The sequence below is a fragment of the Nannobrachium achirus genome (assembly GCF_963921795.1).
Source record: "Nannobrachium achirus genome assembly, chromosome: 10".
NCBI classification, from domain to species: Eukaryota; Metazoa; Chordata; class Actinopteri; order Myctophiformes; family Myctophidae; genus Nannobrachium; species Nannobrachium achirus.
The window spans coordinates 48,076,040-48,103,957 of NC_137819.1; the positions used below are offsets into that span (position 1 = coordinate 48,076,040).

Consider the following 27,918-nt stretch of genomic DNA (forward strand, 5'->3'; position numbering starts at 1 on the left):
AATTATTCTTCTGCCTCTAAAACATACAAGCAAAGTCATATTTTCATGACAAAATAGTGTAGAGGGTTAGTTCAAATATCACTGAAACCAATCTTACCCCAAATGGCCAAAGGGGGGCGCTATATAATTTTGAGCAGTTTGTAAAACGCTTAAACCCGTTTTTATTCTAGGATTTTTTTTGCAATTTGCATGAAACATTCTACACGCAATCTAAGGACCTTTATCTAACATGCCTATGAAGTGCACACAAAAAAATTATAAAATAATAATAATAAATATAGCTGCAAGCAGCGATAAAGTGTCCAAAGCCAAAAACACCTCAAATCATGAACACAGCCTGGGATGTGCGTGAAATCTTGCAAGCACATTCCCAATAGGTCAAGGAACAGATACCAACCTTCTCACATTGGCCTGTTATAGCGCCACCAGCGGGTCAACTTTTGCACAACACATTTTTGGAACAAAATGGACCAATCTTTGACGTCAGTAACGTCAAAGAGAGCACTGCCTGCGATCTTGACATTTTGTGCTTTTATAGCCATTGTTTTCTGGCTTGAAGCGAGCCCACAATTGTTTCGAAGGAACAATATTTTTCTAGTTCCTTATACTCTGGCCTAAAAAAAAGCTATTTCCTGTCTCCAACTAGTCCAGACCTCAGCTGCCAGACTGATAACGATAATTCCAAGAAACAAGATCACGTTACACCCATCTTAGCTGCACTTTTGCTTTTAATTTCAGAATTGAGTTTAGGATTTTACTGATGACTTTTAAAGCCCTGCAGGGACAGGCCCACAGCAACATCTCAGACATGATGATTCAATATGAGCCTTATATCCTCACGTAGGGCTCTCTTGAAGTCAAGCCTCAGCACCCGGGGCGATAAGGCTTTTTGCAGTCCGGGCACCCAGGCATGTCTACCCAAATTACTGTATGACTATTATAGGTAAATGTAGAAAGTAGAAATAACGTATAATAATACTTGGTGGTGAAATCTAGTAGGCTACTAAAAAACTATTTTGAAGATGACTGAGTAATAATAGGTATAACAATAATGATTATAATGGTTATATATTATTTATTTCTTCATTAATGCAGGAACAATAGGCTTCTATTTCATTATACTAGCTTTCCAGGAATTGAAAGGATGTCGTTTCGATTTGCTTGGAATCCCCATCGATGATGTAAAATATGAGAAAGCTACCCAATAACAGTCACCAGACTAAAGTAGTAGTTTCTTTCCACCCCTGTGCATTGAGGAGATTTAGAGAAGTCTGTGCTGTGTAGTCCTGGACTAGGTGGCACCAGGGGTGTTGCACCAAATTCTGGGCCCTGGGTACTTTAACTATTGAAAAATTGCAGATATACAAGCTCATAGCACGGCACCGAGTGCCACGTTACGAACTTGTAGATCTGCAATTTTTGAAATATCGTGAAGTCTTTGAAGGTTTTTTGAAAAACCTATGTTTCTATGTCAGTGGTGCTCATACCTTTTCATGTGAAGGACCCCCAAAATTATATGTATTTGGCCACGGACGCCCATCTCAAAATATTTAGTTCCAGAAGCAAAATTTGAGTTACAAATGTTCGCTTAAAAAATACATATATTCAAAGATTTGCAAACAATTTCACGACTTTTAAAAAATAGCAGATCTACAAGCACGCAGCGCGGCACTCGGTGCCATGCTGTGAGCTTGTAGATCTGCTATTTTTCAATAGCTAAAGTATAAAATAATTCCAGACCCCTCCACCTTGTGCCCTAGTAACTCAGTCCCACTTTTCCCCCCTTGTGACACCCCTGGGTGGCACTGTTGCACTTCTTACAGTAAACCCTGCTTGGAAGCCAATTCCTTCTCACTGGTGAGAAGAACATATTATTGATGTCATCAGTGAAATGGCTTCCAATGTGACCAGTAAAATGATTTGAAATAACCGAGGCTATTAAAACAAAATGACTAGGTAATTTGAGAACACATATTTCTTCAGTATTATGCAGTCATAGCCCATATACCACATCAGTTGAAAGATTAAGTGCATCTTAAGTGTAACGTCTGAATTGAGAAACCAGTCAACAGCCTGTTAGGTCTACAGTAGCCTCGGAATATAGGCTTTTATGTTGGCGATAGGTCTAGTACAGTATCTGCAACAATATATTTTTGAAATATTTGGTATTTTATAGAATTAAAGTTCCTTTTGTATGTGCATTAATAAGCCAGCACAACTAATGTCTGCACTGTCTTGCAATCAGCTTAGTTTTCACATCCTAAAGTTGTAATTTTTTTAAGATGGAAAGTAGGTCAGAATATGATAGTGATAATAACAGCTAGAGATCAGACTGCGGTTCCCACACAAAGATGGAGGGCTCTCATAGATCATTTGCGCTCCAATTTGCACTCAAAGTGACTGTGCGACCTTTTTGAAACAGAAATGATTGAATTTGACCACAGTGTTAGCCCTTGGAGGGATGCCCTGTGGGACGGGGTTGTGAAATGATATCATATAACAGTAAAACTAGATCAGGAGCTGTGATTAAGTTACTGTGTTGTTTTAATACAGTGTGACTCAACTGTCCTGTACTACTTAATTGTCTCCACCAGCCGAAGGCTTGGGGAGAGTATGTTTTCCCCTCCGTCCGTCCGTGTGTCCGTCCGTCCGTGCGTCCGTGCGTGCGTGCGTGCGTGTGTCCTCGCAGTTTGTGTGCAGCTAATCTCAGTCGCCGTTGGCCCGATCGCTGCCAAACTGAGCACACACACTCCCTGGATGCCAATCTAGAACCTCTGCCCCACATTTTTCAAATCAGCCTCATGGTGGCGCTATAACAGGCCGATTTGTGTGGCCTGGTGGAGACCTGTGCTCGGAAGAGCACTGCTTCTAGTTTGATCTGGGATGCAAGTAGTGTGGCTTCCTCCTGTTGTTAACACAGACCCTTATTTCTTACACTGAATAATAATGTGTGACTGTGCATATATGCAATAAATAGGAGTAAATAACCATGTGGACCTCACAGTACTTAAATAATGCATACATTAGAATATGTTACAAAAAATACATTTCTCACTCAAAAGCCAGTCTACATATCAGCCTACACCAACGCAAATGTTGTCAGATAGGCATTCTTCTCCTCTTCCTTTGAAACTTTAAAACAAGCCTCATTATGACCACCATATGGCTTGTTGTTATTTGAGGCACACATCTGCTACTGTCATGTAAGAACTATAACTGAAGAACTCTTCAAATACTGTCATCAGTTTTTGCCTTGGCAAAAAATAAAATAGGCCCGGGCGGCTGGTGTAGAGATCCAGGCACTACTGTAGGCTGCTAACCCAGCCTGACAGCATGTCGCTGGTTCGACTCCCGATCCCGATGACCTTTGCTGCGTGTCACTCCACGTTTTCCTGCCAGTCTACTGTTCACTATCAAATATAGGCAGAAAAAGCCAAAAAATATATTTAAAAAAAGGTTAATAAAGTGCAAATAAAATTACAGTATATAATGCCATGCCTGGTCTTGGACCATGAACTGTGAGAAACAGGACTTTCAACTGAGGGTGGGGTTAAAACGTAGGACATCTGAAAAAGTAATCTACCGTTTTTAGATATACAGACATTTAGTTCGTTCTAATGTCTAAACTGGGATACATCTGTGTGTTGAGGATGTCATGCAGTTGTGTCTACTGTCGGTAGTGCACCTAGTGGCTAAACGTGAGGTTTGACACGGTGCCACTTCCCTGAAGGCAGGCTGCCATGTCTTTGAGCCAAGTATGAATTACTTGTCAAAGCTTGTCATGCAACAGCAGTTGAAGTGCCATCTGAACTGAGACTCTGTACAACTCAATTACAAACTAGAAGCAGTGCTCTTCCGAGCACAGGTCTCCACCAGGCCGTGCGTCCCGGTGGTGCTACTGTATAATAGGCCAATGTAAAAAGGGTGGCATATGTTCTTCACCTTAGATCTTTCATGGCAATCTGATGCTGCATGCATGATTTGAAGCATTGTGTTCCAAAAATGAGTTTTGCTAAAGTCTACCTGCTGGTGGCGCTATAACAGGCCAATGTGAAAAAGGTAACATTTGTTCCTTGACCTAGTGGGAATATGTGTGGCAAATTTCACGGTAATCGCAAGCTGCGTTGATGATTTGAGGCATTTTGTTCAAAAACGGAGCAATCCTGCAAGCTTTGGAAGCCAATATTAGCCAATCAGGATGGAATATGAAATACAGACGGATCGGACTTGATCACATGACTATAGAGATACTGTGTACCGATTTGCGTGATTTTTGGATAAAATCTCAAGGAGTAATATCCAAAAATGTGTTTTACATAAGTCGGCCCAAAGGTGGCGCTATAAAAGGCTGATGTGAAAAATGCAGGGTAAAGGTTTATCCTTAGCCTCTAGGGAGTGCGCTTACAAAGTTTGAAACTGATGGGTGGAGTTATAGGTAAAACCACAAATCGGCCTGTTATAGCGCCACCATGAGGCTGATTAAAAAAGATTTAAGTGGCATTTCTTCCTCGGCCTAGTGGGAACGTGTGTGCGCGATTTCATAATAATTGCACTTTGCGTTTGTGATTTGAGGCATTTTGTCCAAAACGGCTCAATCCTACAAACTTTGGAAGCCAATCTTAGCCAATCAGGATGGAATATGCAAAATCGGACAGATCCGTGTCGATCACATGACTGTTGAGATACCGCCTACCGATTTGTAGGATTTTTGGACAAAATCTGTAAGAGTAGTGCACAGAAATGTGTTTTGCGAACATCGGCCACTAGGTGGCGCTAGAAAAGGCCAATTTGAAAAATTTAGGGCAGAGGTTCTAGATTGGCATCCAGGGAATGTGTGTGCTCACTTTGGCAGCGACCGGGCCAACGGCGACTGAGATTAGCTGCACACAAACTGCGAGGACGCACGCACGGACACACGGACGGACGGACGGACGGACACACGGACGGACGGAGGGGAAAACATACTCTCCCCCATGCCTTTGGCTGGTGGAGACAAAAATGCATACAGTGCAGGGACACACAGTAGGGAGGAACTGGGCAGTATGTCCCGAAGCTTTTTTACAGTTATGAGGAACAACAGTTGAGGTTGCTGGTGTGTGGTGTATCGGTGTGTGGTGCATCAGTAAACATACACCCTCAACGGTAAAATGGATCTATATACTGATCCGGTAAGCTTGTAGTTATAGGTATTAAGATATAAATATAGGCAGTAGGCACAAGTATAATGCAATCTATCACCAGTAACACGTGCATATATGCTAAGTACACTACTACAGTATGTAAAGAGAATCAACAGTAATGTGTAACACTAACACTATATGTGCAGTCACTGCACTGAATGGAGCGAGCACTATACAATCTATCGGTGGTGAAACATTAACAGCAGTTAGTCTGAACCATCCTAAGCACTGATTATTGTGTACATCCCAGCAGCCCAGGAGCAAAAGTGCCAGAGTGAGTGAGCAGTCACTAAGCATTAAAGCACAGATGGGAAAGAAGGCACGTGCAGGCCTTGTTATAATAAATAGCCTAATGGCCACCGGCAGGAAGAACCGGCCTAGACGATCCCCCTTGTGCAGGTCAACAGTGATCTGTCGCCAAAGGTGCTCCTCCACTTTGCTAGCCTATCACAGACTGGTTGGGAGAGTTCATCGGGATGGTGTCCAGATTTCTCCTCATCCTCCTTTCTGCAGCCATCAGATTGTCCTGTTTACTTCCCATTACAGTGCCAGCCTTAAATGCTAAATGGTAAATGGTGCATTTATATAGTGCCTTTATCCAAGGCGCTTTACAGAGATTGTGCATTACATTCACCCATTCACACACATTCATACACCGATGGTGGAGGAAACCATGCAAGGCAGTGAAGGCACCAACCTGCCCACCGGGAGCAACTAGGGGTTCAGAGTCTTGCTCAAGGACTCTTCAACACTAACTCTGGGGGTTGAACCCTTCTGGAACCCTCCGTGTTCTAAGACGGCGACTCTACCCCTGAGCCACAGCCTTCTTCACCAGCTGTGGTCGTGTGGTGTTGCCACCCCAGCAGGCCAAGGCAAAGGAGAGAAAACTGGCTCCCACTGACTGGTGCAACATTTGCAACATCCTTTTGCACACTTTGAAGCACAACAGAATGCAGCGTGCATAATGAGTATGTTACCAGCAAGCAACTGAGGAGTTAACAAGGGTGGCGAGAAGAAGGACGAGTGGCAAGTGTCTGTGCAGAGACCATGCTCATCTGTTGTTTAACAACCAACTAGACAATTAAAATGAGACTGTCGCTCTGCGTTATGGGATGTAAACAGCTGACACATCCCACCAGGTTATGGAGAGGAAAGTGTGGGAGGAAACCGTCAACACGGGGAGGGCATGCTAAGTCTTAATTGAACCCACTACCTTCTTACTGTGAGCGCTAACCACTGAGCCAGTTGCTCCCCCTATTCTGGGTTTGTCTTTGTTGGCAGGCATTAAAAGTCATTATAATTTTTTTTATTCATTTATTTTTTACGATCAAAGAAGAATAACTTTCATCTGCTCCTGGCTGGATTATGACTCATTCTCCTAAATCGTGTCTCATCAACTTGAAAACTTTTCCCTTTCAAGTGGACGCCAGAGTGCGAGAACTAATTAATGCATGCTAGCATTATTATTATTCATATGTTATGTGACGCTATGCACTGAGGGCTAACATCACTGCCGCCCCATTCATTATTCTATACCTAATGGGACTCTCACTCACGCACACGCCCACACGCCCACACACACACACACACACACACACACACACACACACACACACACACACACACACACACACACACACACACACACACACACACACACACACACACACACAAACTTAATTAGAAGAGAAGTCTTGTACACCTTTGTTATCCATGAGGTAAAACCCTGTCCCCCAAAACAAAGACTCTTATGTTTGTAGAATACCACACAATTTCAGCAACTGTTTGAGCTGCCCCAGTTCTCTTCTTTTAAAAGATAATATTAAACTAGTCCTTTGAAAATTATGGGTATAACATTGTCTGTGTACGAGACAAGCAAAATCCTTTGATTTAGCCATAATTGTAGTTGCAGTAGGTATGCACCCATGCCCGCATAATCAGGGTAAGTGTTGAGTTTGCTTTCTATATTCTGCAGAGATGTACAGTAAGCAATAGAACACCATATAATGGAAGTACTCCATGTCTCATACAGATAGAGGATTTGTGTATTCTCTGAGTTGCAGAACACCAGATCTCATGAGTTCGGATTCTTCTTCCCAGGCACTTTTCAGGTGGCTAAGCGAGGGACAAGAGATGTCCTGAATAATGTTGTATGATAGTAATATTGAGACATAGCCTTCCTGATACATGTTACACTGAAAACAATCCTCTATCCCTTAGGTGGAACGATGGCTGAATGGAGGGAATGTGTTTTCGAGTAAGATCTTGGGACTCAATGTTCAAAGGATTTAAAATAACCTTTATGAAAAAAGTCAGTAATACATTTCAGTCCCTTCTGGAATGACAGAAACCTGAATCTAACAGGGCAGGCATGAAACAGGATTGCGGACCATGGGGGTGGAAGCAATGGTTTGTTTATATCCAAACTTGACTCCTGAATTGTGACCATATCCTAAGGGAGCAATTGACCACAGGATGATTTGAGTGTTTTCTTCTACTAAGTGGAGAGGAGCGCATAACAGGAGTGAGCATGACATCCAGCATGATCACGTTGTGTTTGCAGTCCCAGTAGTAACGCAGTAAGTTGGGTTTACGGGTAGTCACTAGTCAGCGGTGTAAAGTAACTAAGTACCTACATTTACTCAAGTACTGTACTTTTACTTTACTGGAGTATTTCCAATTTTGAGTACTTGTACTTCTACTCCACTACATCTCAGAGGCAAATATTGTACTTTCACTCCACTACAATTATTTGAAAACCTTAGTTACTAGTTGCTTTTTAAGATTTAGATTATCAAACATATAATTTTCCAAATGTCTGTCTGTCTGTCTGTCTGTCTGTCTGTCTGTCTGTCTGTCTGTCTGTCTGTCTGTCTGTCTGTCTGTCTGTCTGAGTGTCTGTCTGTCTGAGTGAGTGTCTGTCACAGCGTTTCTCCTCAGTGGCTGGAGCAATTGATCTGAAATCGCATCACCATTAGCATATGAACACACCTAACATAACTGTGAAGCCCGTTTGTCACTTTCACAAATCATATGCTGTATATTAGCATTTTTATGGTGTATCTATATCTATTCTGCATCTAGCTTGAGGCATATCTATTCTGCATCTAGCATGAGGCAACATGTTTAACCAGCTCTGTGTGTGTGTGTGTGTGTGTGTGTGTGTGTGTGTGTGTGTGTGTGTGTGTGTGTGTGTGTGTGTGTGTGTGTGTGTGTGTGTGGGTGGGTGGGTGGGCGGGCGGGCGGGCGGGCGTGAGGGGGGGGGGTCTGTTGTCTGGCCCTGTTACAGATTTTGTCCAAAAATCATGCAGATCGGTACACAGTATCTCTGTAGCCATTAAACGAAACGGGTATTTCTTACATTGATGCTCCTACATATTATCATGCAAGCACCAGTTAAAGTTACTTTCCATCCCTCATATACTGTGTGCACAGTGCACATCCCATAACCCACACACTGCACATCATTTCAGAGCTCATATCTTTGAACGGGTAAGGACTAGTTATTACAAAACTTGCATTTACCACTCTCAGCCATTTTTTTTTTACATTTTGGCCATTTGAAAATAGCCGATATACAAGCCCTTGTAGATGTGCTATTTTCAAAAGATTTTTATCCATTTGAAAACTTGAATGGGACATTCTGTATAATGTGTACTTTTACTTTTGGTACATTTTGATGACAATAATTTTGTCTTTTTATTTAAGTACATTTTGAATTCCGGACTTTTACTCATTTGCTTATTTCTACATTGCAGTATTGATACTTTTAAGTAACATTTGAGTACTTTTTCCAACACAGCGGGAAGTGTGAAACTGACTTGACTTTAGCTAGAGTTGTCTTATGAAGCAGAGGGATTTTCTTGTACTCATTTGTCCAATTTTTTAATCAATATTTGCGGAGGAGAAAAAAAAGGTAACCATGTAAAGCTTAAAATACAAACATATCCACTTCTGTTCAAAATGGTCCCCTCCCTGCTAGGAATAAAAGCTAGACTTGTTGGTATTCCAAACCATTCCGGCTGTGGCTGTAAGTGCAAAATGATGCCTTCCAGGCATCACTGGGGGAAAGAGGACTTTATGTTAAATGATGTAGATTGGCTTACATGCTGTTACATCATGTAATAGCATGTCAGTTAATGAGCATGGGTCAGACAAACAAGTCCATTCAGACATGTGTTAATACCAGGTGACTGTCCAGTGAAGATAGAGTTGTATCATGTCTAAGTCGAAGTGGAAAGTTCTGGTGAATGGTTTTATGTCTGGAAAGGGTTCACTGTCCAGTCAATATAGATTTAATTCATGCTACTTTCTACTGATCTACTCCAAGAACGCTTTGGTAAGATTGTCCAATTAAATATGGCAGAAAGTTGTACAACCCACCCACCCACTTTATGCACTCCTGGTATTTAATAAGGCAGATGTTTAGAGCCACATACCCAGTGCTCAAGGTTTTTATTTTTCCGTAGGGAAATGGTAATCATTCCCTGCACGAAATAAACAATAGTCACAAATAAGTCTTTCCATTCTCATCAGGATCCAGTTAATTTATCAAATTTACATAAATTACTTAGGGACTTGTAGAAGTGTTTGTCATATACAGTAAATCAAGTATTTATATTGGCACTATGTAATTTGGTTTAATGAATGAAATGATAATTTTGTAAGTACTCTACCATACAGTATCGGAGTGGTTGTACTTTGTCTCCCTGCTCTTCAATTGAGACATTTAGATCGTATCAAAGGTCATATCACCTAAACACAGGTTCTGACGGAAATCTTCACCAGATGGTCAAGATTCATTTTATGCTCGGAGGCTTTATAGTAGGCAGGTTCTATTAGCTACAAGGTAATAAATAAATACATAAAAGAAAAAAAAAGAAAAAAAGGAAAGTCACATTACAAAGTTACATACAGAAAGATGCTATCTCAAATCTGACAGTGATTCCCAGGGAATGGGGAACTGATTCTCTCTAGTGCTGCATTCCCTTGAAAAAATGGTTCAAAGGTGATCATTGATAAACTTCTCAAATGTTCTCCCCCTAGGACTTCTGGGAACTCAGATTATGATAAACTCAATTCAATCAAGACAGCATCTGTTGACCTTTTTGGTGTCACTGTGGAAAACACAAAACACACCAATTCCATCCACAGTGAAGGATTGTGGCATTTTGGGGAGCACATACAGTACACACACACACACACACACATCACATGCACGCGCACACACACGCCATGCACACAAACTAAATAAAGAATAATTTAAATAGAAGTAATACGGATTTGTCTGCTGAAGACCTGCCTGAAACCGTGACAACTTGCTTTAGTTTGAGTAATGGCCCTGTTCATTATTGGTGACAGGAATGTGCTGATGGAATACAGAACCAGTGAATGACTGCAATGAAAGAGAGAGATTTTACATCTCTCTAGTGGTGCGGTTTGCTTATTCTCTACTGTGGGACCCTGTCTTGAAGAAGGGGGGGGGGGGGGGGGGGGGGGGACTCTTTCACAAACGAATAAGGCTGTAGGTCCAGCTACAGAATACCACCATGAGCCAAACAGGAGGCAATCCTCATTTAAAATGGCAGTGGTAGTGGATTTGTAGCCTGGCTGAATGCCCGGGGGGGAATCTTTTTAAATGCGGTTCAAATAAATGTTATGTGTGACGATCGAAATCCCTTCTCCAAAGATTTAAAAATAGTAAGAAGCACATGAACTTCTTTCTTTCTCTCAGTCAGCACAGTTCCGTTTCACCAATTCCCTCATCTGATTCATCTCTCTACTCCCCAGAGACATTTTGCCATTCAGGGTGAACTAAATATCATGAGACATCAGCTATGCAGTGCAAGAACAAAATAAATGTGGGGTGAGTGGGTAAGCTAATTGCTGTACCGATTTGTATCCGTCTGTCTTCACATCCTGGTCCCCTTTGCCAGACCCCAACCCAGGAGAAGGTGATGACCTGGTCGGCATAGTGACTGGCTGACACACCAGGGGACCGTATGGGTCCATTTTCACAATCTCAGAGAAAATGTAATACTCATTTTGCTGCGTAGCAGTTTCTTCTTTAGAAAAAAGGAGCGTAAGAACTGGCAACATGTGAGACTCAGGGCAGGCTGTAGCTGGATTGAATCCCTGACCAGCAGGGCAGAGGGGTCATTTAATAAATATTTTTTTTATAAAATAAATAGATGGGTGGCAAAAACGTGACCATTCACAAAAATTGCAGTTCTACAAGCTCACAACGCATCGGCCGAAAGAAAATTTCGCCTCTAATATAACTAAAACAGGAAGGATATATTTTGAAGTGATTAATGAATGTATAGTAGCAGAAAGAAAATAAGTAAGTGTTGATCTAAAATCAGATGGATCTGCAAAGGTGGTGGAAATATGAATAAAAGAACTGCAATGCCATTGCCTGGAACCCCAAATGACGCCCCTTGCAGTAGGGCTTCTGATGGTTTCAGAAGCAGGTGTGTCAATCGCTACAGAGAACCGACAGCGCATTCAATCCATCTTCTGGAGAAGCCTCCACAGATAGTTAGAAGGATTGACAATGACTTTTAAAGTAGTATTCCATTACAGATGCTGGATTGTGTGTTTGCAATCCAGACATATTTATCTCATATTTATCGTGTTTTAAAATTGGATATATATCCCACCACGGCATATAGTTTTATTGCATACATTTCAAATAGCGTTATCTAAAGATTATAGCATATCTCAGGCGACTGCGAGCTGTCGCTGATCCTGTGTGTGTGCATGCATGCAATGTTCAGGCCACATAGATTCTACACAAGGATTAATAGTGTCTTCCAGTGTGACAGACAGCTGACAGCTTCCATGCGGTCAGCAACAGCTTTTCAATCAAGCTCCATTCAGAGGAGGCTTCTGACTGGGCCAATATTCTGAAATCCAGACAGATGGCAGGGGCGCACGTACAGTTCAATCAACTGTCTCCGGCCTTTGACGCTTAATGCCAGGGGCATGCGTAATAAAGCATTAGTGTTAGAAGTAACGAGACGTGCGTTCGGGGCTTGAAATACATTACGCCAGATATGAGTTTTAAGATGTATTTTTGAGCCTTTGGTCTGAAATAAATTAACAACATGAAAGACGTGGTAATCTCTTCTATCATATGAGCTGTCTCCAGCAATATTGGCGCAGGGCAAGGTGAGACTAATTATGAGAGGATAAGAAAATGTAGTCAGTCAGTGGTTAAGAGCACCTCCAGGATTTGGAAAGTACACACGAGTACCCGAAAACTGGTACTTTAGAGTGATGCAATTTTTTGTTCCAGAAAGAAACTTCTAGATTAAAGTTCTTTAATATACAGGTATATACTTCGTCGACCATTACCACTATAAGGGTAATAAGGGTAATAATAATAATAATAATAATAATAAGGTAATAATAATAATAATAATAATAATAATGACCTTTATGGTAACACTTGCTCTGCATCCTATTTAGGGATGTGCCGAAAGCAAAATTCTTGGCCGAAACCGAATACCGAATATTGGAAACATTTGTCCGAAAACCGAATAGCCGAATAATACATGTATATCATTTATTTTGTATTACACATTTTTGCACCATTGCTGTACCTTTGTTGTAAAGCTACCTGATTATGGCAAAAGACATGATTATGGCAAAACCTAACTTAAATAATAATCACCATATGGTTCCATAAAACATTTATTTCTCACTTTTGAATGCACACATAACATATTTATTTTTGTGTAGAATTATTTATTTAATATTGTGTAGTAAATTTGTAATAAAAGACAAATTATGTCTACAAATATTAACATTCCATATAGTTGAATTATTGAATCATAAAGAAATATCAATGTAATTATTGTTATAAAAAATAAAAAAAATAAAAATAAAATATATATATATATATATATATATATATATATATATATATATATTGAATATCCTATACATTATTCGGTAGTATTCGGTAGTATTCGGTATTCAGTATTCGGTAATATTCGGCATTTGGTATTCGGTACTATTCGGTAATAATTATTCGGCTGTAAAATCAAACCGAACCGAATATGCGTTTTTTGGCACTATTCGGCCGAAAATATTCGGCGCCGAATATTCGGTCACATCTCTAATCCTATGTCTACAATGCATTATAAAAATACTTAATAATGTATTATAATCTCCATGAAACAAAAACAAAGAAATGCAGAACACAGTGCAGGAAATTAAGTACATATTACTTTCATATACTGGTAAAAGACCAGTGCAGATTATAATCAGGTGGAATAGGCATTAAAAGCTGATCTGTAAAAATGGGTTTTAAGGAGAGATTTTAAACAGGAGACAGACTCAACAAGCCTTATTTCCAGGGGCATGTAGGGGGCAGTAGGTCAAGAGATATAGGCTGGGGGTAAGACCTCTTGCCTTACATGTAGTAAGAAGGATCACTAGATAAATGGTTATTTAGTAGATCATTTTCAGAGGTCCAGGGGAAGCAATCTGTCAATATTGTGGCACATTTCTGAATATGGTAATAAACCATAACGTTTTCTTTAAAATGTCAAAAGGGACTGAGGGGCATGTGACTTGTTTGGGACACGATCAACACAATCATAAGTCTTTTTTTTCCCCAAACAACAATAAAATACGATCTGGTTGTCCCAGAGGTGAAGTGGGCCTTTAAAAAGAAGTACAAACATATAGAAAGAAAGAAAGAAAGAAAGAAAGAAAGAAAGAAAGAAAGAAAGAAAGAAAGAAAGAAGAAAAATGGGGAGAAAGGAGAGACAGAGACAACTGGAGGGGATCAAAGTATTTAGTGTTAAATGACAGAAAAACAGATTAACTATCTCTCCATAATCTCTGTGAGTCATAGGCAAACATTACCTGATGAGAATACCCATGAAGAGCCTCCGTCAACACAACTGATGGATGCTGATAATCATGCTGATGAATGTGGGCTGAATTATGCTCTGGCTCACAGCCCAGCAACTCTCAGTGGCATCACCAGGTTCGTTACGGTGCTACAGTAATTAGAATCTTGATTTCAAGATGAGCCTGGGGTTTCATGTTGTCTGCTACCCCTTAAATCCCTTCCCTATGCATGCACATTCAGTCAGTACTACACAGTACACACTCGCACGCGCACTCATACACTGCACAGTGCGCGTGGATAATTTCGATTGAAGGAAAGCAGGGCAGGACTTTTTTGCAGAGGCCATGGCCCATCAGTTTGGCCTTCTGCCCCTCAAAATATTAGTATGCCCTGAGGCCACACAGTAGCCGTGATGCCCGCCGACACTACACCACCTGTTTTCACTGTTTTCTTATCTGCCTCGTTCCTGTCAATACTGTTTTTAAACACCATGGTGTCTTTTGCTGAGATACTGAATTCTTAACACAGTCCCCTTCCCCATCTATGAATGAATACATCATTGACTCTGATTAGTCCACAAGGTTAAGGTCTAAGACAGGGATCTTCAACAGGGGGTCTGCGACAATTAATATACACACAAGCAGCAGCAGCAACAGGAATAAAAAGGGTCCTACCTTTAGCAGTCTTCTACTTGACTTCATCAGTGGAGTAAGTGATGGCCAGGGTCAAATCATAGAGCCCCCCTCTCTAGCTCATCCTCGGCCGTCGCAGCGTCTCCAATCATCTCCATCCTCCATATAGGCTTCGCCATTACTTTCCTCCACTGAAGAAAGAAAGAAAGAAAGAAAGAAAGAAAGTGAGCTGGAGGGGAGAGAAGAGGTGGTGGAGGTGAACGGAACCCTGTCCCTCCCTGAGTCCCAGTAAGCTGTGGTGTTCCACAAGGAAGCATAGCATACTAGGGACTTTATTGTTCCTAATATATGCAAAAGACATGTCATCTGCTTGTGACTGCAATCTGTTCCTTTTAATAAAGTATTCAATCAATAAATCAATTTATTTTTACATTTAATTGCGACCGTCAGGGAGCAGTTTACTATGAAAACCTCCACCGGCCGTCCGTCCGTCCGTCCGTCCGTCCGTCCGTCACACGTCACACCTTTGTTTGTGTAAGGTGTGATGTCATATATCTTCAGTATGACATCACACCACATGTGTACACAAACCTTTGTGTACGTTGCTGTGGCAACAGTCTGTTGTTGCTGGTCTGTTAGTGTACATTAGCAACCACCTTAGCAACCATGGTTTTACCCTAGCAACCAACTGTTTACCCTAGCAACCAACTGTTTACCATAGCAACCATGTTTTTTTACCCTAGCAACCAACTGGGCATAAAAGGGATTCTGTTAGGGATCTCCATATATGGGTCATAAAAGGGATTCTGTTAGGGATCTCCATATATGGGCATAAAAGGGATTCTGTTAGGGATCTCCATATATGGGCATAAAAGGGATTCTGTTAGGGATCTCCATATATGGGCATAAAAGGGATTCTGTTAGCTGTTAGTGATCTCCATATATGGGCATAAAAGGGATGCTGTTAGGGATCTCCATATATGGGCATAAAAGGGATTCTGTTAGGGATCTCCATATATGGGCATGAAAGGGATTATGTTAGGGATCTCCATATATGGGCATAAAAGGGATTGTATCCCAGATGATGCCCTGTTAGGAGATCCACACTAACAGAATCCATATATGGTCCTACCGACAGCTGCTATAAGCCAACCCTGGCGATAAGGTCTGAGTCGAAGAAATGCTTCTTTCCTGGCAAGAATTGCCCCTTTATACTGTAGGGCTCGTTTGTGTATTGTATGACATCACGCCACATCATCGGCTGAGGACTGTGTGATGTCATCATATCTCCATATATGGAGACATAAGTTGCTCATGCCCAAATATGGGCTGGTGAGGTCAGACTTAGTGTGATGCGTAGGTTATCTCCATATATGGAGATTCAACTTCAATGAGTAACCATGGCAAACTGTCAACTGCCCGTATGTCTTGATAATTGGTAAAACAAACTTTTGGCCTATTTGTGGAGATAAGCGACCAACGGTCGCTTATCTCCCGATTAGGGAGTCTTACTGGTGTTTTTACTGTAAATGATGTCATAATTACTGTCATAATGGTAGAACTGCACTTACAAAATAAGTTTACCATGAGAAATGTCACAGCTTGTCTGCGAGTAGACGTGAAGCCGGGTGTGTAGTGTGTACACATTTTTACAGTCTATGGGTTGGTTCCCTTGACACATCACTGTGACATCACAGGTGATATCACCTATGTAAAAGTCCATATATGGGTATTCACATATAGTCTATATATCTGTGTGGCTGGTTCAGATAGGGATCTCCATGTATGGGCATACAATATATTGTATTTTGTGAGGTCATGGGAACCACTAACAGAATCCCTTTTATGCCCATATATGGAGATCCCTGATGTCATCAATATTAAGCCCATATCTAACATACAGTATATATATACTGTGAAGTTTTTAATTATACAGACCTTTTGCACATAGAACACACTGTGAAGGTAAATAGTTAAAGTACATTAGCTACTACGGGAAAATAATGCCATTGGTGTATAAAATACACCAAACTGTATGCATAGCATAGCTGAGGATGCTTTTTTTTTTTCATTCTCTTTGCTCTTTTGCACTCTCTTTCTTCCTAAGTCATTATTACTTATTATTTTATCTTTAGATGTGTTGTTTTCTGTTGTTCTGCTTTATTTTATATATACCAGTACCAGTCAGTAAGGATGACATTGGGACAGGGATCTCCATATATGGGCATAAAACGTATAAAACGTTAGGGCCTGGGTTTGATGCCTGGGGATCTCCATATATGGGCATAAGGGGATACCCTAACAGATATGGGCCACGTCTTGGCCATCTGGCCAGTGATATATATCGATGTCGATGACATCAGGGATCTTCATATATGGGCATAAAAGGGATTCTGGGGAATACCCATATATGGTGATGTCACCTGTGATATCTCCTGTGATGTCACAGTGATGTGTCAAAGGAACCGACCCATATACTGTAAAAATGTGTGTACACACACACACACACACACACACACACACACACCCTTTAAAGTTTTTACTAGACCTTCATGTTGTTGTCAATGCTAAACTCACCTAGAGAATCCAATCAGTTAGAAAGAAACGACCAGAGCGGTTTGTCATGACGAGTTACTTACTTCTCTTTCAACAAAAATGCCTTTGGCAGTTTTATCTACTCAACTTCCATGTGGTGTGTGTGTGTGTGTGTGTGTGTGTGTGTGTGTGTGTGTGTGTGTGTGTGTGTAGGCTACCTTCAATCTAGGCTGAGACATATGCGACTAATGCTTTTTTTTTTTTTACCATATTATGATCGAAATAATAGTGAGGAGTGAGGTTGAAAATGGGTGAAGTCGTCCTTTAAGAAGGTTAAATGAATCCCAAACATCAAGGCTGCTGTATTTTGAGCATCAGCATCCATTTTTACAGTCTGTGATCAGCATTTTATTCTTACCTGCAAGTTGCAACACATGTCAAGTGATGACATCTTCGAGCGGTGGGCGTACTAACGGCAGTGCACTTTGTCCCAACCGGCCACCGTATGGTGTCGTGGCGTTTGCTGATGTACATAACAACACATACTGTGCAACCGTTAGCTAGCTGTCCGTGTTTACTTTCCATTCACGATATAACATCACATTCTCACAAATAACGTTACGCCGAGTTAGAATTTATTCCAAAAGTCAAGATGAGGCGCCAAGGTTTGGGTAAGAGACTCAGACGAGCTTCTATATGGATTTGTTCAGTGCTTCTTTTTCAAGTTTAGCTTGCTAGCTAAAAATAACATTATACCTTCTGTAGCTACAGAATGTTACTGACAAATTGTTAGTGGTGGAATAAAGGTATCAATACTACAATGTAGAAGTACTCTTTTACAAGTAAAAGTCTGTAATTCAGTAGATTGGCTATTTTCAAATAGCCTAGGTATAAAATAGGGCTAAAGTGGTTGTGTTTTTCTTATTAATTTATATCTGCAAAGTAACTATAAACTAAAGTTTTCAAATGGAGTGGAGTAAAAGCACAATATTTGGATCCGAGATAGTGGAGTAGAAGTACATTTATTAGAAATTGGAAATACTCAAGTAAAGTACAAACACCTCAAAATTTTACTCATGTACATTACTCAAGTCAATGTATTTAGTTACTTTTAGTCCGATAAAATTAAGGCAGAGGTTGGACAAAATTGTATTATTTAGTTTTTCAACTGATTCTCTTAGGAAATTAGGTCTTTTTCTGGAAAATACCCAGAAAAAAATCTGCTTTAAGTAGGATGTGAGGGGTCTAACTAGGGGTTTGTCATGATGCAGAATCCATTGCAAGCATTTGTTTTGCACAAAAAACATTCATTGGCCCCAGAAAACGCCAACAAAATATGATTCTTTTGATGACTCATCACTTGTTTTCATCACTAAACCATCATTTTCTGGGGCAATTTTTAGCCCAAGGAATGTTTTTTGTGCAAAAAAAATGCTTGCAATGGATTCAGCATCATGACAAACCCCTAGTTAGACCCCTCACATCCGACTTAAAGCTGACTTTTTTCCTGGGTATTTTCCTCCTGTAGGAGAAAGTCGATGGGAGGATTGGGAGCCCAACTTGATTTGGTCACTGTGGGTATTTGCAGTGAGCAGATCATGGTAGATTTTTTATCCTGGCTAGTAGACCTAATTTCCTAACAGAATCAGTTGAAAAACAAAATAATACAATTTTGTCCAACCTGAGTGTATTTTTTCCATAGATTAATACTAGACTATTTACACCACTGCAGATTTAGTTCAGAGTTCAGACCCTGTCACCCACAGTACTTTGTTATAATTGTAATAATGTTAAGCAACATTTATTGACACTGTCATTTATAATATAGGTGAAGGTGGCCCTGGCCATTATACAGCAAGTGGATACAGTGTCTACGAAGAGGAGAATGAACACTTACAAGAAGGTCTCAGAGCCAAGGTTACCGCTTTGAAAAGTGTAAGCATCTCATCCAACGATTATCCAGTGGTAAACATCAATGGCTAACAATTATTCATGTCTACGATGATACTATTGGTAATCCTGAAACTGTTGTTGTGTTTATAGCTGACGATTGATATTGGAACGGAAGTCAAATACCAGAACAAGATGTTAGATGACATGGTGAGTTTAACTTATACAAAAATAACACACTAATCATGTTGAGACACGTATGTAAACAACATGTTGTACTGTGTTTTGACATTTTTTGAAAGCCTTTATCCCTCTTCCTCCACCTATAGGACTCAGACTTTGACTCCACAGGGGGCCTGCTGGGAGCCACTATTGGCAGAGTGAAACATCTCGCCAGAGGCAGCCAGACCAAGCTGCTGTGCTATATGCTTCTGTTTTGCTTTTTTGTGTTTTTCGTCCTGTATTGGTTTATCAAGCTGAGGTGATCGGAGGAACCTGTTGTTGGACTTCCCACATTATCTTCAGCACATCTCCCTGCCCAGTCTGTGATATGATGACGTGTCTGGATGGGCAGCAGCGATGAGTCGACAATGACAGGGCTTTTTTATGGACAATCTACAGAACAGGAATTCTTCAAGTCATTATAGCCATCTCGACAATAATCTATAATGCTGGGTTGAAAGAATGGGGATGTATTACAAAAGTACATTGCCAATAGATTACTGTTTTCAGCCCAGTCTCACTAGAAACAAGTGAGACACAAAATGTATACCGTTTGGTAGATCTTATGAGCCGGGGTACGTACAGTACATTGATATCAAGTCACGGAGTAACATCTTAAAGGAACACACTGGCATGTTTATCCTTTTGATACTCATGGTATATTTGTCATTACTGCCAATTACATAGCTTGAAGAAAGCTATTGGATTACTTAACATTTAAGTACAGTATGAAAATTGTGGTCCTTTTACTTGTCAACGATGTGACTGATTCTGCCATTTAGTCATTGTTGTGTTCTGTAATGGTGCTGTCCAAAAAAATCATCTGATCCCAGTATTAACTGTTTTATAGAATGAATGGAAATAATCATTCTAGTATCTGTAGGAACTGTTCTTTGCCACATGTACATTATTTTCCATGTAAATAAACAAGATATAATAATCTAGATTTAACATTTGAGTCTGCAGTTACATTGAAAATATTATTCGGATGGTCTGTCTTTAAAATTCTTTTAATCACACATTTATTTGTACAATAAGAACTGTATAGGAGTCATTCGTTTTCCTGAGATTCTACTAAGAAATGCCCTACACGGTTAGCAGCTGAACCGTATTAAAATGTAGTTAACAAATGTAATCAAATCTGTTTGGGGCACATGAAAAGAATGGTTAAGGCCATGAAGAGAAAATAAGTACTGAAATCTCGAGTGGAATATTTACATTAATTCACTTATTTGGATTCTAAGAAAACAATGAGGGTCCATACAACAAAAATATATAAACACAAAAGAGACAACACTATTAGAAAATGCATCTGAAAATGTTAGGATGATTTTTGTACATTTTGAAATTTAAAGTGAAACATTTGTTTGGAGTAGAACTATGGCAAATGTACAGTACTGCTCACTTAAACATTAGGTCTTCATTATGTGAACTGCACTTGAGGTGATCCATTTAATAAAGTAATTATATTAAATAGTAATCAATCGTTAAAGGGATGGAAAATCACTTCTTGGGTAGGGTGTCCATGAACTTGCAGATGATACCCAGCATGACCTCATCAGCCCCTCCACCAATTGATATCAATCTGGCGTCTCTGAAAAAAACATACAAAATATGGTTAGGTTGATGTTTTTTTTTCTCAATAACAGTTACCTGTACTACTTTCACACTTCGTTGCCTGCTGCAGTAGGCCTAAATCCATTTTAAAGAAATAAAAGAAGTGAAATCAAATTTGTTATAGCTAAATCATTTTTGCAATGCAGATCAACTTTGTTTAATTTACCCCATCACTAGAGGTCAGTGTGGTGTTAAATAAGACCTATTACTACATGTTTACTTTTTTTTATCTTTTATCTGGACCTTTAATCCAGTAACTGTTGGACTTTATATTGACTATTATACGGCTGTAGACTTTCTTACCTGTAGAACCTGCTGACCAGTACATCGTTAGTGAAGCCCATTCCCCCCCAGAACTGGAGACAGCTGTCGCTCACTTCCCTGGACAGACGGCCTACCTTCAGCTTAGCCATAGATGCCAGCTTGGTCACATCATTTCCTTTGATGTACAACACTACAGCAAGAAAAGGTCAAATAGAGAGGGAGGGAAAGAGTCAAAAGAAAAAGATGGAGAAAAAGATTTACAGATTAAACAGACATTGTTTAAATTCAGTGCATGAGGTTCCTACTTTTTGTTAAGTTGCCATCACATCTGATTTACATATGAGTAGAATAGAATAGAATGAAATGGGTGAATCAGGAGCAGGCAAACAGCTTGAGGGTAGTCGCCGTCCCGTATCCTTTCTGAGCAGTGTAATGGCATGCATTGATGCCAAACAATGTTTACAAACGCTTTAGTGTTTTAACAAAGAAACAAGCCTGTATGCATATTAATGGACCTGTATAGTAGGTGTTTAGCGATGTGCGCGTGACGTCATTAAATCGAGCGTCTACCCAAACATTGACTCACTTATACAACACTGGTAACTAACTACCATAATGTACGTAAACAAAAATAAAAGCGGATTTCAGAAGCGAAATGATGAGAAAGCAAAGCTCCCAAAAATAAAATGTCTTAGTTAGATAGTGTAGCAGCAAGCAGTTTGCAACAAAGTATGCAACAGATGATAAAAGACAAAGCAAGCAAACAGACTGGTGGCAAGAAAAACTATTTAAAAAGTGAACAAAGTCCAAGAGCTAACAAAGATGTTGATTGTTGTAAACAACTGCGTCACTGCAGGTTTTGGGGAGATGTGCACTGCTTTAATGTTTTCGTTAACAATCCCCAGTGACAGTGGCATCTGCTGAACGTTCCTTTTCTAAAGTGTAGCTGATTTAAAGTTATCTGAGGAGCTGGGGCAGACAGAGCCTCTCTGGACTTGCCATAACATAATCAACAATGCCTGTGTACGTGACAGCTACAGACCTGAAAGTCCACACACTTTGGTTAAAATTTGGTTATTTGGGATTGGTTCAGTTCAAATCAAAATCTGAAGGTTAACAGTGACTGTAAGGCAAGCGGGGACTGCAGTTCACCGCCTGTTAAAGATGTACTCAGAGCTTTGTCGGAAAATGCTTTACCCATTCAATATAAACATTGGATGATTCATATAAAACTGACCGGACGTGAACTCCTCTAACTCGGTAGCTTCGATACAGCCGTCACCACAAAAGACCACACATACTTCTACGGTTGACATTACAAACCTCAATTCACATTTTTAGATAAGGGTTTGCCCAAACCCCAGTTCGGATGTGTTGTTTCCCCGGTAATTCTTCACACCTTGACATTTGGTGTTCAGTTGAGGCAGAATTTTGGATTTGTGCACTTGGGTGTGGTGTGTAGGAGGAGAGGGCCAACTTGCCAGGCAAAACAGTTTTGCTTATTTATCCTCTACTGCAGTGTTTCTCAAAGTGGATTCCAGGGATTCCAGGAACCAAATGAACCCTGACAGGTTCATTTGGTTCCATTTGTACACTGTCAGAGTTAAGGGGAGACCTTGAAATGTGAAAGTTTGAGAAACACTGCTATACTCTATGTCTTGTTTTTCTCCACCAGAGAGTCTTGGCTCTCTTAATTCGCTCCTCCTGTGCACAAGGTTGCTGAGCCAGGATGGGGTGGTAAAGTGGAGTAACAGGTATTCATGGGTATATACTGTAGCATTCAGGTGCCCATGGTTTGGTAAGCCTTGTTATGGTGAGTTTGAAAATGGATGTTTTGGTCTGTAAGGAAATTGTTATAAAGTAAGTTAAAGATGACGAGGTCGCTATTTGACTTTTTATTAGGACAAAAAACTAAGTAACTACATGTACTGAAGTACTGTACAATGAGGTACTTTTACTTTGCTTGAGTATATCCACATTTCTTTAACTCCACTACATCTCAGAGACAAATATTGTACTTTTACTACACTACAATTACATGAAAACTTTAGTTACTAGTTACATATACTTTTGTACTTTTACTCAAGTACATTTTTAACAGAGTATACAGTATCTACATTGCAGTATTGATACTTTTACTTGAATAAAACATGTGAATACTTTTCCCACCACAGACTGTCACTCACCTGTGGCGCGGTAGAGGAGAGAGCGCAGTAACTCCACCTCCGTCTGCAGCTCAGCCAGCCGGAAGTGGACTGACTGGTGGTAGAGGACAGGCATCTTAAAGATCTTCCTCTGCCTGGTGTACCGAATGGTCTCGTCTATGATGTTGTCCATCATGGTCACAGCTGTAAGGAGAGAGAAGAAGTAAAAAACAAAACACACCCAGTGTGAAATGAGCGGTTTTATGTATTCATTTATTCATTTCAGTAAGGTGTTAAGCGTTCCGCAAAGCTTGTCTAATGTGGGATGGGGCGGGACATACATACAAACACGGGACATACTGACAAAGCCAGATGTAGGAGAGGTTAGCTCCGCTCAATATGGTTAATATTATTTTAAAAACTATGACAAATCTATGAAAAACAAAGATGGAAATTATTATTTTTATAACGGTTATTATTATGTCTAAATATTCTTCTTTCAGATACTATTGCCGTATTGTTATTTGAAATGAAGTTAAAAAATATATATATATGACATATGTTTTGCCATTATTCATAGATATGAGTATTATGACAACAGGCGGGCAGTGGCTCAGGGGAGTGGCCACTTCTGAACCATAGGGTTCCCACTTCCCAGTACAATCCCAGGCTTCCCCAGAGTTAGTGTCTAAGGCCAAATTCCAAACCGTTGACTCGCTGACTCACGGACTTAGCCAAAGTCAACGTGCGCGTTCACGTTGGGGCATAAGGGCTTGAGGGTTGTTCCAATGTAAAATCTGTAAGTCCGTGAGGGTGCAGGAACGCCCCTTTTTGTTGACTTTCCTTAAGTCCGTACATTTGCAGCCTTTGGCAAAGGAATTACCCACAGTTCATAGCGTTACTAGGGGAATCAGCTGGATCCTCCAAATGTCAATCATTTAAATGTGGAGATGAGTCACAAATCGCGGTTAGAACGTCAACAAGGCAAGCAGTAGTGCTTTTTCACTGTTCTCAAAGGGAGACAGGATGAAGATAGCCTATATATTTAGTTAAAAATCAAACCTCGGTTCGAAGTGGAGCGGTGAATTTGAGCAGCTGTACCCTATGTGAGTGAGTGAGTGAGTGTAAACTGTGCCTGTGAGTGAGTGGTGAGTGTGCCTGGCCTGCACAAAACAGCGCCCCTCCTTTAACTAGTGTGTTGTGTGTGGCCACTCAAGGTATTGCCCAGGCTACGGACAGGGCCAGCCAGCCAGCCAGCCAGCCAGCCAGCCACATACCCACGGATATACCTGTTCATTGGGAGCGCTTTCACCGCTCCAAAAATAAGGGGGCACATGATAAGACGTATGCAAGGTAAATGCAGAATATGTAAATACAATGTAAAACGAATAACATTATAACCCATAAACAGAAATTAAAATGAATAGATTAATGTATCTAGCCTATTATAATAATAATCAACAATCACATACTTTAAAGCAATTACTGTAAATAAGGACAGTAAAGATTTTTAAATGTTCAGACAACAACCCCCAAAAGAATCATATTTGAACTGGTCAGGGGGCTTTGGCACGGTTCTATCGGGAAAATAGCAGATCTACATGCTCACAGCGCCTAACGTTGCGAGGTGTTGTGAGCATGTAGATCTGCTATTTCCACAATTTCTGCCTCTGATATATTTGGACAATGTTTTTGACACTTTAGATTAGAAATGTGCAGATACCCTCAAAAAACTTCATGTTGTTTTTTTTACTGTTGAGAAAACAATGTCACACATTAATAATCATCTTGGGACCCCTCAAAATAATTTGCGGACCCCCAGGGGGTCCCAACCCACAGGTTCAGAACCGCTGAGTCCACAGAAGTTCCTTTGCTCAACACTAGGGGGGTGTACCCTCAAGCCCTTACCATGTTTACGTCACCTAAGTCCATGAGTTAACAGTCAACAGGGTTTAGGGGGGAGATTGGAATTTGGCCAAAGTGTCCTTGAGCAAGACGCTGAACCCCTAATTGCTCACTATGAGCAGGTTGGTGCCTTGCATGGTTTCCTCCGCCATCGGTGTGTGTGAATGGGTGAATGTAATGCACAATCATTGTGTGCCTTGGATAAAGGTGCTGTATAAATGCACCATTTACCATTTAAATGCCCCATTTATGGCTCCATGTCATCATTCAAGTGTATTCCATCAAAAATGAAGAAGAGAGATTGAAACTGCCTGTGTACATACAAGTACCACTGTTGTCTGTTGGTACTTCAAATCACCCCAGCTCATCCTGTAGAGATGATGTAAGGGACTTAAAAAAGGCAGGACTATTAATACATGACAGAAATTATGCACATTTACTGGCATATGCTACGTATTCGTAGTAGTATTCGGAAGCATGTGCGCCTGGTTTGTGTATGTGTGATAGCCAGTGGACTCTCATTCATTTGTGTACTCTGGATAAAATTATTGTGATTCATCTCATTTTTTTAATAAATGAAAATCCAGCCAGACAGCCAGAATAACATATCATCTAGGGCAGACTTGGGTAATCGGTACAGTAGATGACGGCAATGGAGTGAGAATTTCCCTGGTTGTACTCTTCCCTAAAACCTTTCTTATTAGCTTCCCGAAGAGGCTATGACCCATGTTCTCTCTTCAAACAGGGACAGATTACTAATTTGGAGGAGTAATGGCTTGAACCACATGACCCATGCTCCTGTTCTTTGGAAATGGGGACTGCCAGAGACGTGGGCGAAAATGAAGCTGTGACACCAAGCAGTAGCAATTCCAATGCTCTCAGCTGGAGGTAGACTAAATCAGGGGTTTCCAAAGTTTCAACCCTGGGGTGCCGCGACGGCAGTCCAGGGGTGCCGCGAGATATTTTGATAATAGTTGGAATTTATTTGGACACTTGAAAAAATATTTAGTATCATTTAAAACTTGAAGTACAAAGTTATTTTCAGACAGTTCTAACCAAAATGGCTATTATCTCAACGTTTTCCTCGCAACATAATCACTAAAATATTGTCATTGTCGGGTAGAAACCTTGTATCTCCCAAGTTTCAAATGTGTACGTCTTTTGGTAAAGAAAAGCACTAAACTAGTGAAAACAGCCGATCTACAAGCACACAACGATGCGAGGCGTTGTGTGCTTGTAGATCTGCTGTTTTCACTAGTTTAGTGCATTTTATAGATGATAAATACAAAACGAACGGTTTTGGACATACCAGGTTTCCACCCGACAACAACGATATGCTATAAATATAAGGTGCTGGGAGTGAAAATTATAAAGTAGGGGTGCCTCGGATTTAAAAAATATTTATAGGGTGTCCTGAGACAAATACGTTTGGGAACCCCTGGACTAAATGACAGGGAGGGGGGCTGGAGAACTGAGAAGCTGCATGTGGGAGGACACAAGTGAAAAGAGCATGATAGCTGGAGCCACGGTGCAAAGCTCACTCACCATTGGCCACAGCCCAGAGCCTCTCTTCCTGGAACTGAAGCATCTGATAAGTGAAGCCCATTCCCTCCTGGCCAATGATGTTATTGCAGGGCACACGGACGTCATCGAAGAACACTTCGGCTGTGTCTGATGATCTCATCCCCATCTTATCAATCTTGCGGGCGATGTGAATTCCTACAGTGTGAAAGTTAAGGAGGCGAAAGAGAAAGCATCATCCTTCAGGTCTTGGCCAGGGTACATTACAGTATGAGCAACAATCTTGCATAATGAAAACAGGGATTTGACATTACAGGGTATTGCAGTGATACCGAAACTGAGAACACCATGTACTACGAGCAGGATTTGTCAAGAAAATACTACAAAAATAGAAGACTTTGGCCGGTTACCAGGCAGGTTCATGGGGAGGCAGATGAGAGACTTGTTCTTGTGAGGGGCTCCGTCACTGGTGTTGGCCAGGAGACACATCCAGTCAGCCTGGGCACCATTGGTAGTCCACATCTTTCCCCCATTGATCACAAATTCATCCCCCTTCCTCACTGCCTTGGTCATTATGCCTGGGAGGATGGAGGAATAGATGTGGGTTTAGATGGATTAACCATTCTAAGCCCTATATACTTCATTTGACAATGGACAGCGAAATCAAGATACGAAGCGTTGTGTGAGCATGTAGATCGGCTATTCCAGCCATTCTTTTTGCAAATGTTTTGGAAAACATTGGAAAACCTTATTATGACCAAAATATGGACACCAGGTTGAAAGTGGTTAAGAAATAGAGAGTGAGACAAGTAGATGGGGATAGATTAATAAATGGAGGAATTGCAAACAAGTAAAAAAATTGTGGTAGGTGATAATCTACAGTTTGTACAAAGGTACCAACTGGTTGTATGTACCATGTATGTAATACACTATATTTTATAAAGGGCAAAGCTGGACACATGGGCTACAATGGGTGAAATTTGTCCCATCTACGGTCGGAAGTACAAAAGTCAAAAGAATCGATACGTGAAGAAGTGCTAAAGTAGCAGATCTGCAAGCTCCTGTTATTATGCAACAAATATACGGTAATCATGTAGATCTGCCATTTCTGAAATTCTATGAAAGATTTTTGAAAATCT

The 27,918-nt window shown here is 40.6% G+C and overlaps 2 protein-coding genes across 2 annotated transcripts in view; one reads left to right on the forward strand and one right to left on the reverse strand.

Moving 5' to 3' along the window:
• Positions 1-17,740: 17,740 nt before the first annotated feature.
• Positions 17,741-20,279, forward strand: bet1 (Bet1 golgi vesicular membrane trafficking protein). Its single transcript, XM_080734990.1, has 4 exons — positions 17,741-17,887; positions 19,045-19,151; positions 19,260-19,316; positions 19,436-20,279. Exons 1-4 carry the CDS (start codon positions 17,869-17,871, stop codon positions 19,589-19,591), a joined length of 339 nt encoding a protein of 112 aa, XP_080591116.1. The 5' UTR covers positions 17,741-17,868; the 3' UTR covers positions 19,592-20,279.
• Positions 20,280-20,355: 76 nt separating this feature from the next.
• The window catches only part of LOC308292603 (putative acyl-CoA dehydrogenase 6), a 31,959-nt gene continuing 24,396 nt past the window's right edge, over positions 20,356-27,918 (reverse strand). Inside the window, exons 5-9 of the mRNA XM_080734989.1 lie at positions 27,190-27,357; positions 26,804-26,977; positions 23,396-23,557; positions 21,249-21,399; positions 20,356-20,922 (exon numbers count right to left, since the gene is read on the reverse strand). Coding sequence (XP_080591115.1) covers positions 20,832-20,922; positions 21,249-21,399; positions 23,396-23,557; positions 26,804-26,977; positions 27,190-27,357 — 746 coding nt within the window. The 3' untranslated portion in view covers positions 20,356-20,831. The remainder of the gene's footprint in view (positions 20,923-21,248; positions 21,400-23,395; positions 23,558-26,803; positions 26,978-27,189; positions 27,358-27,918) is intronic.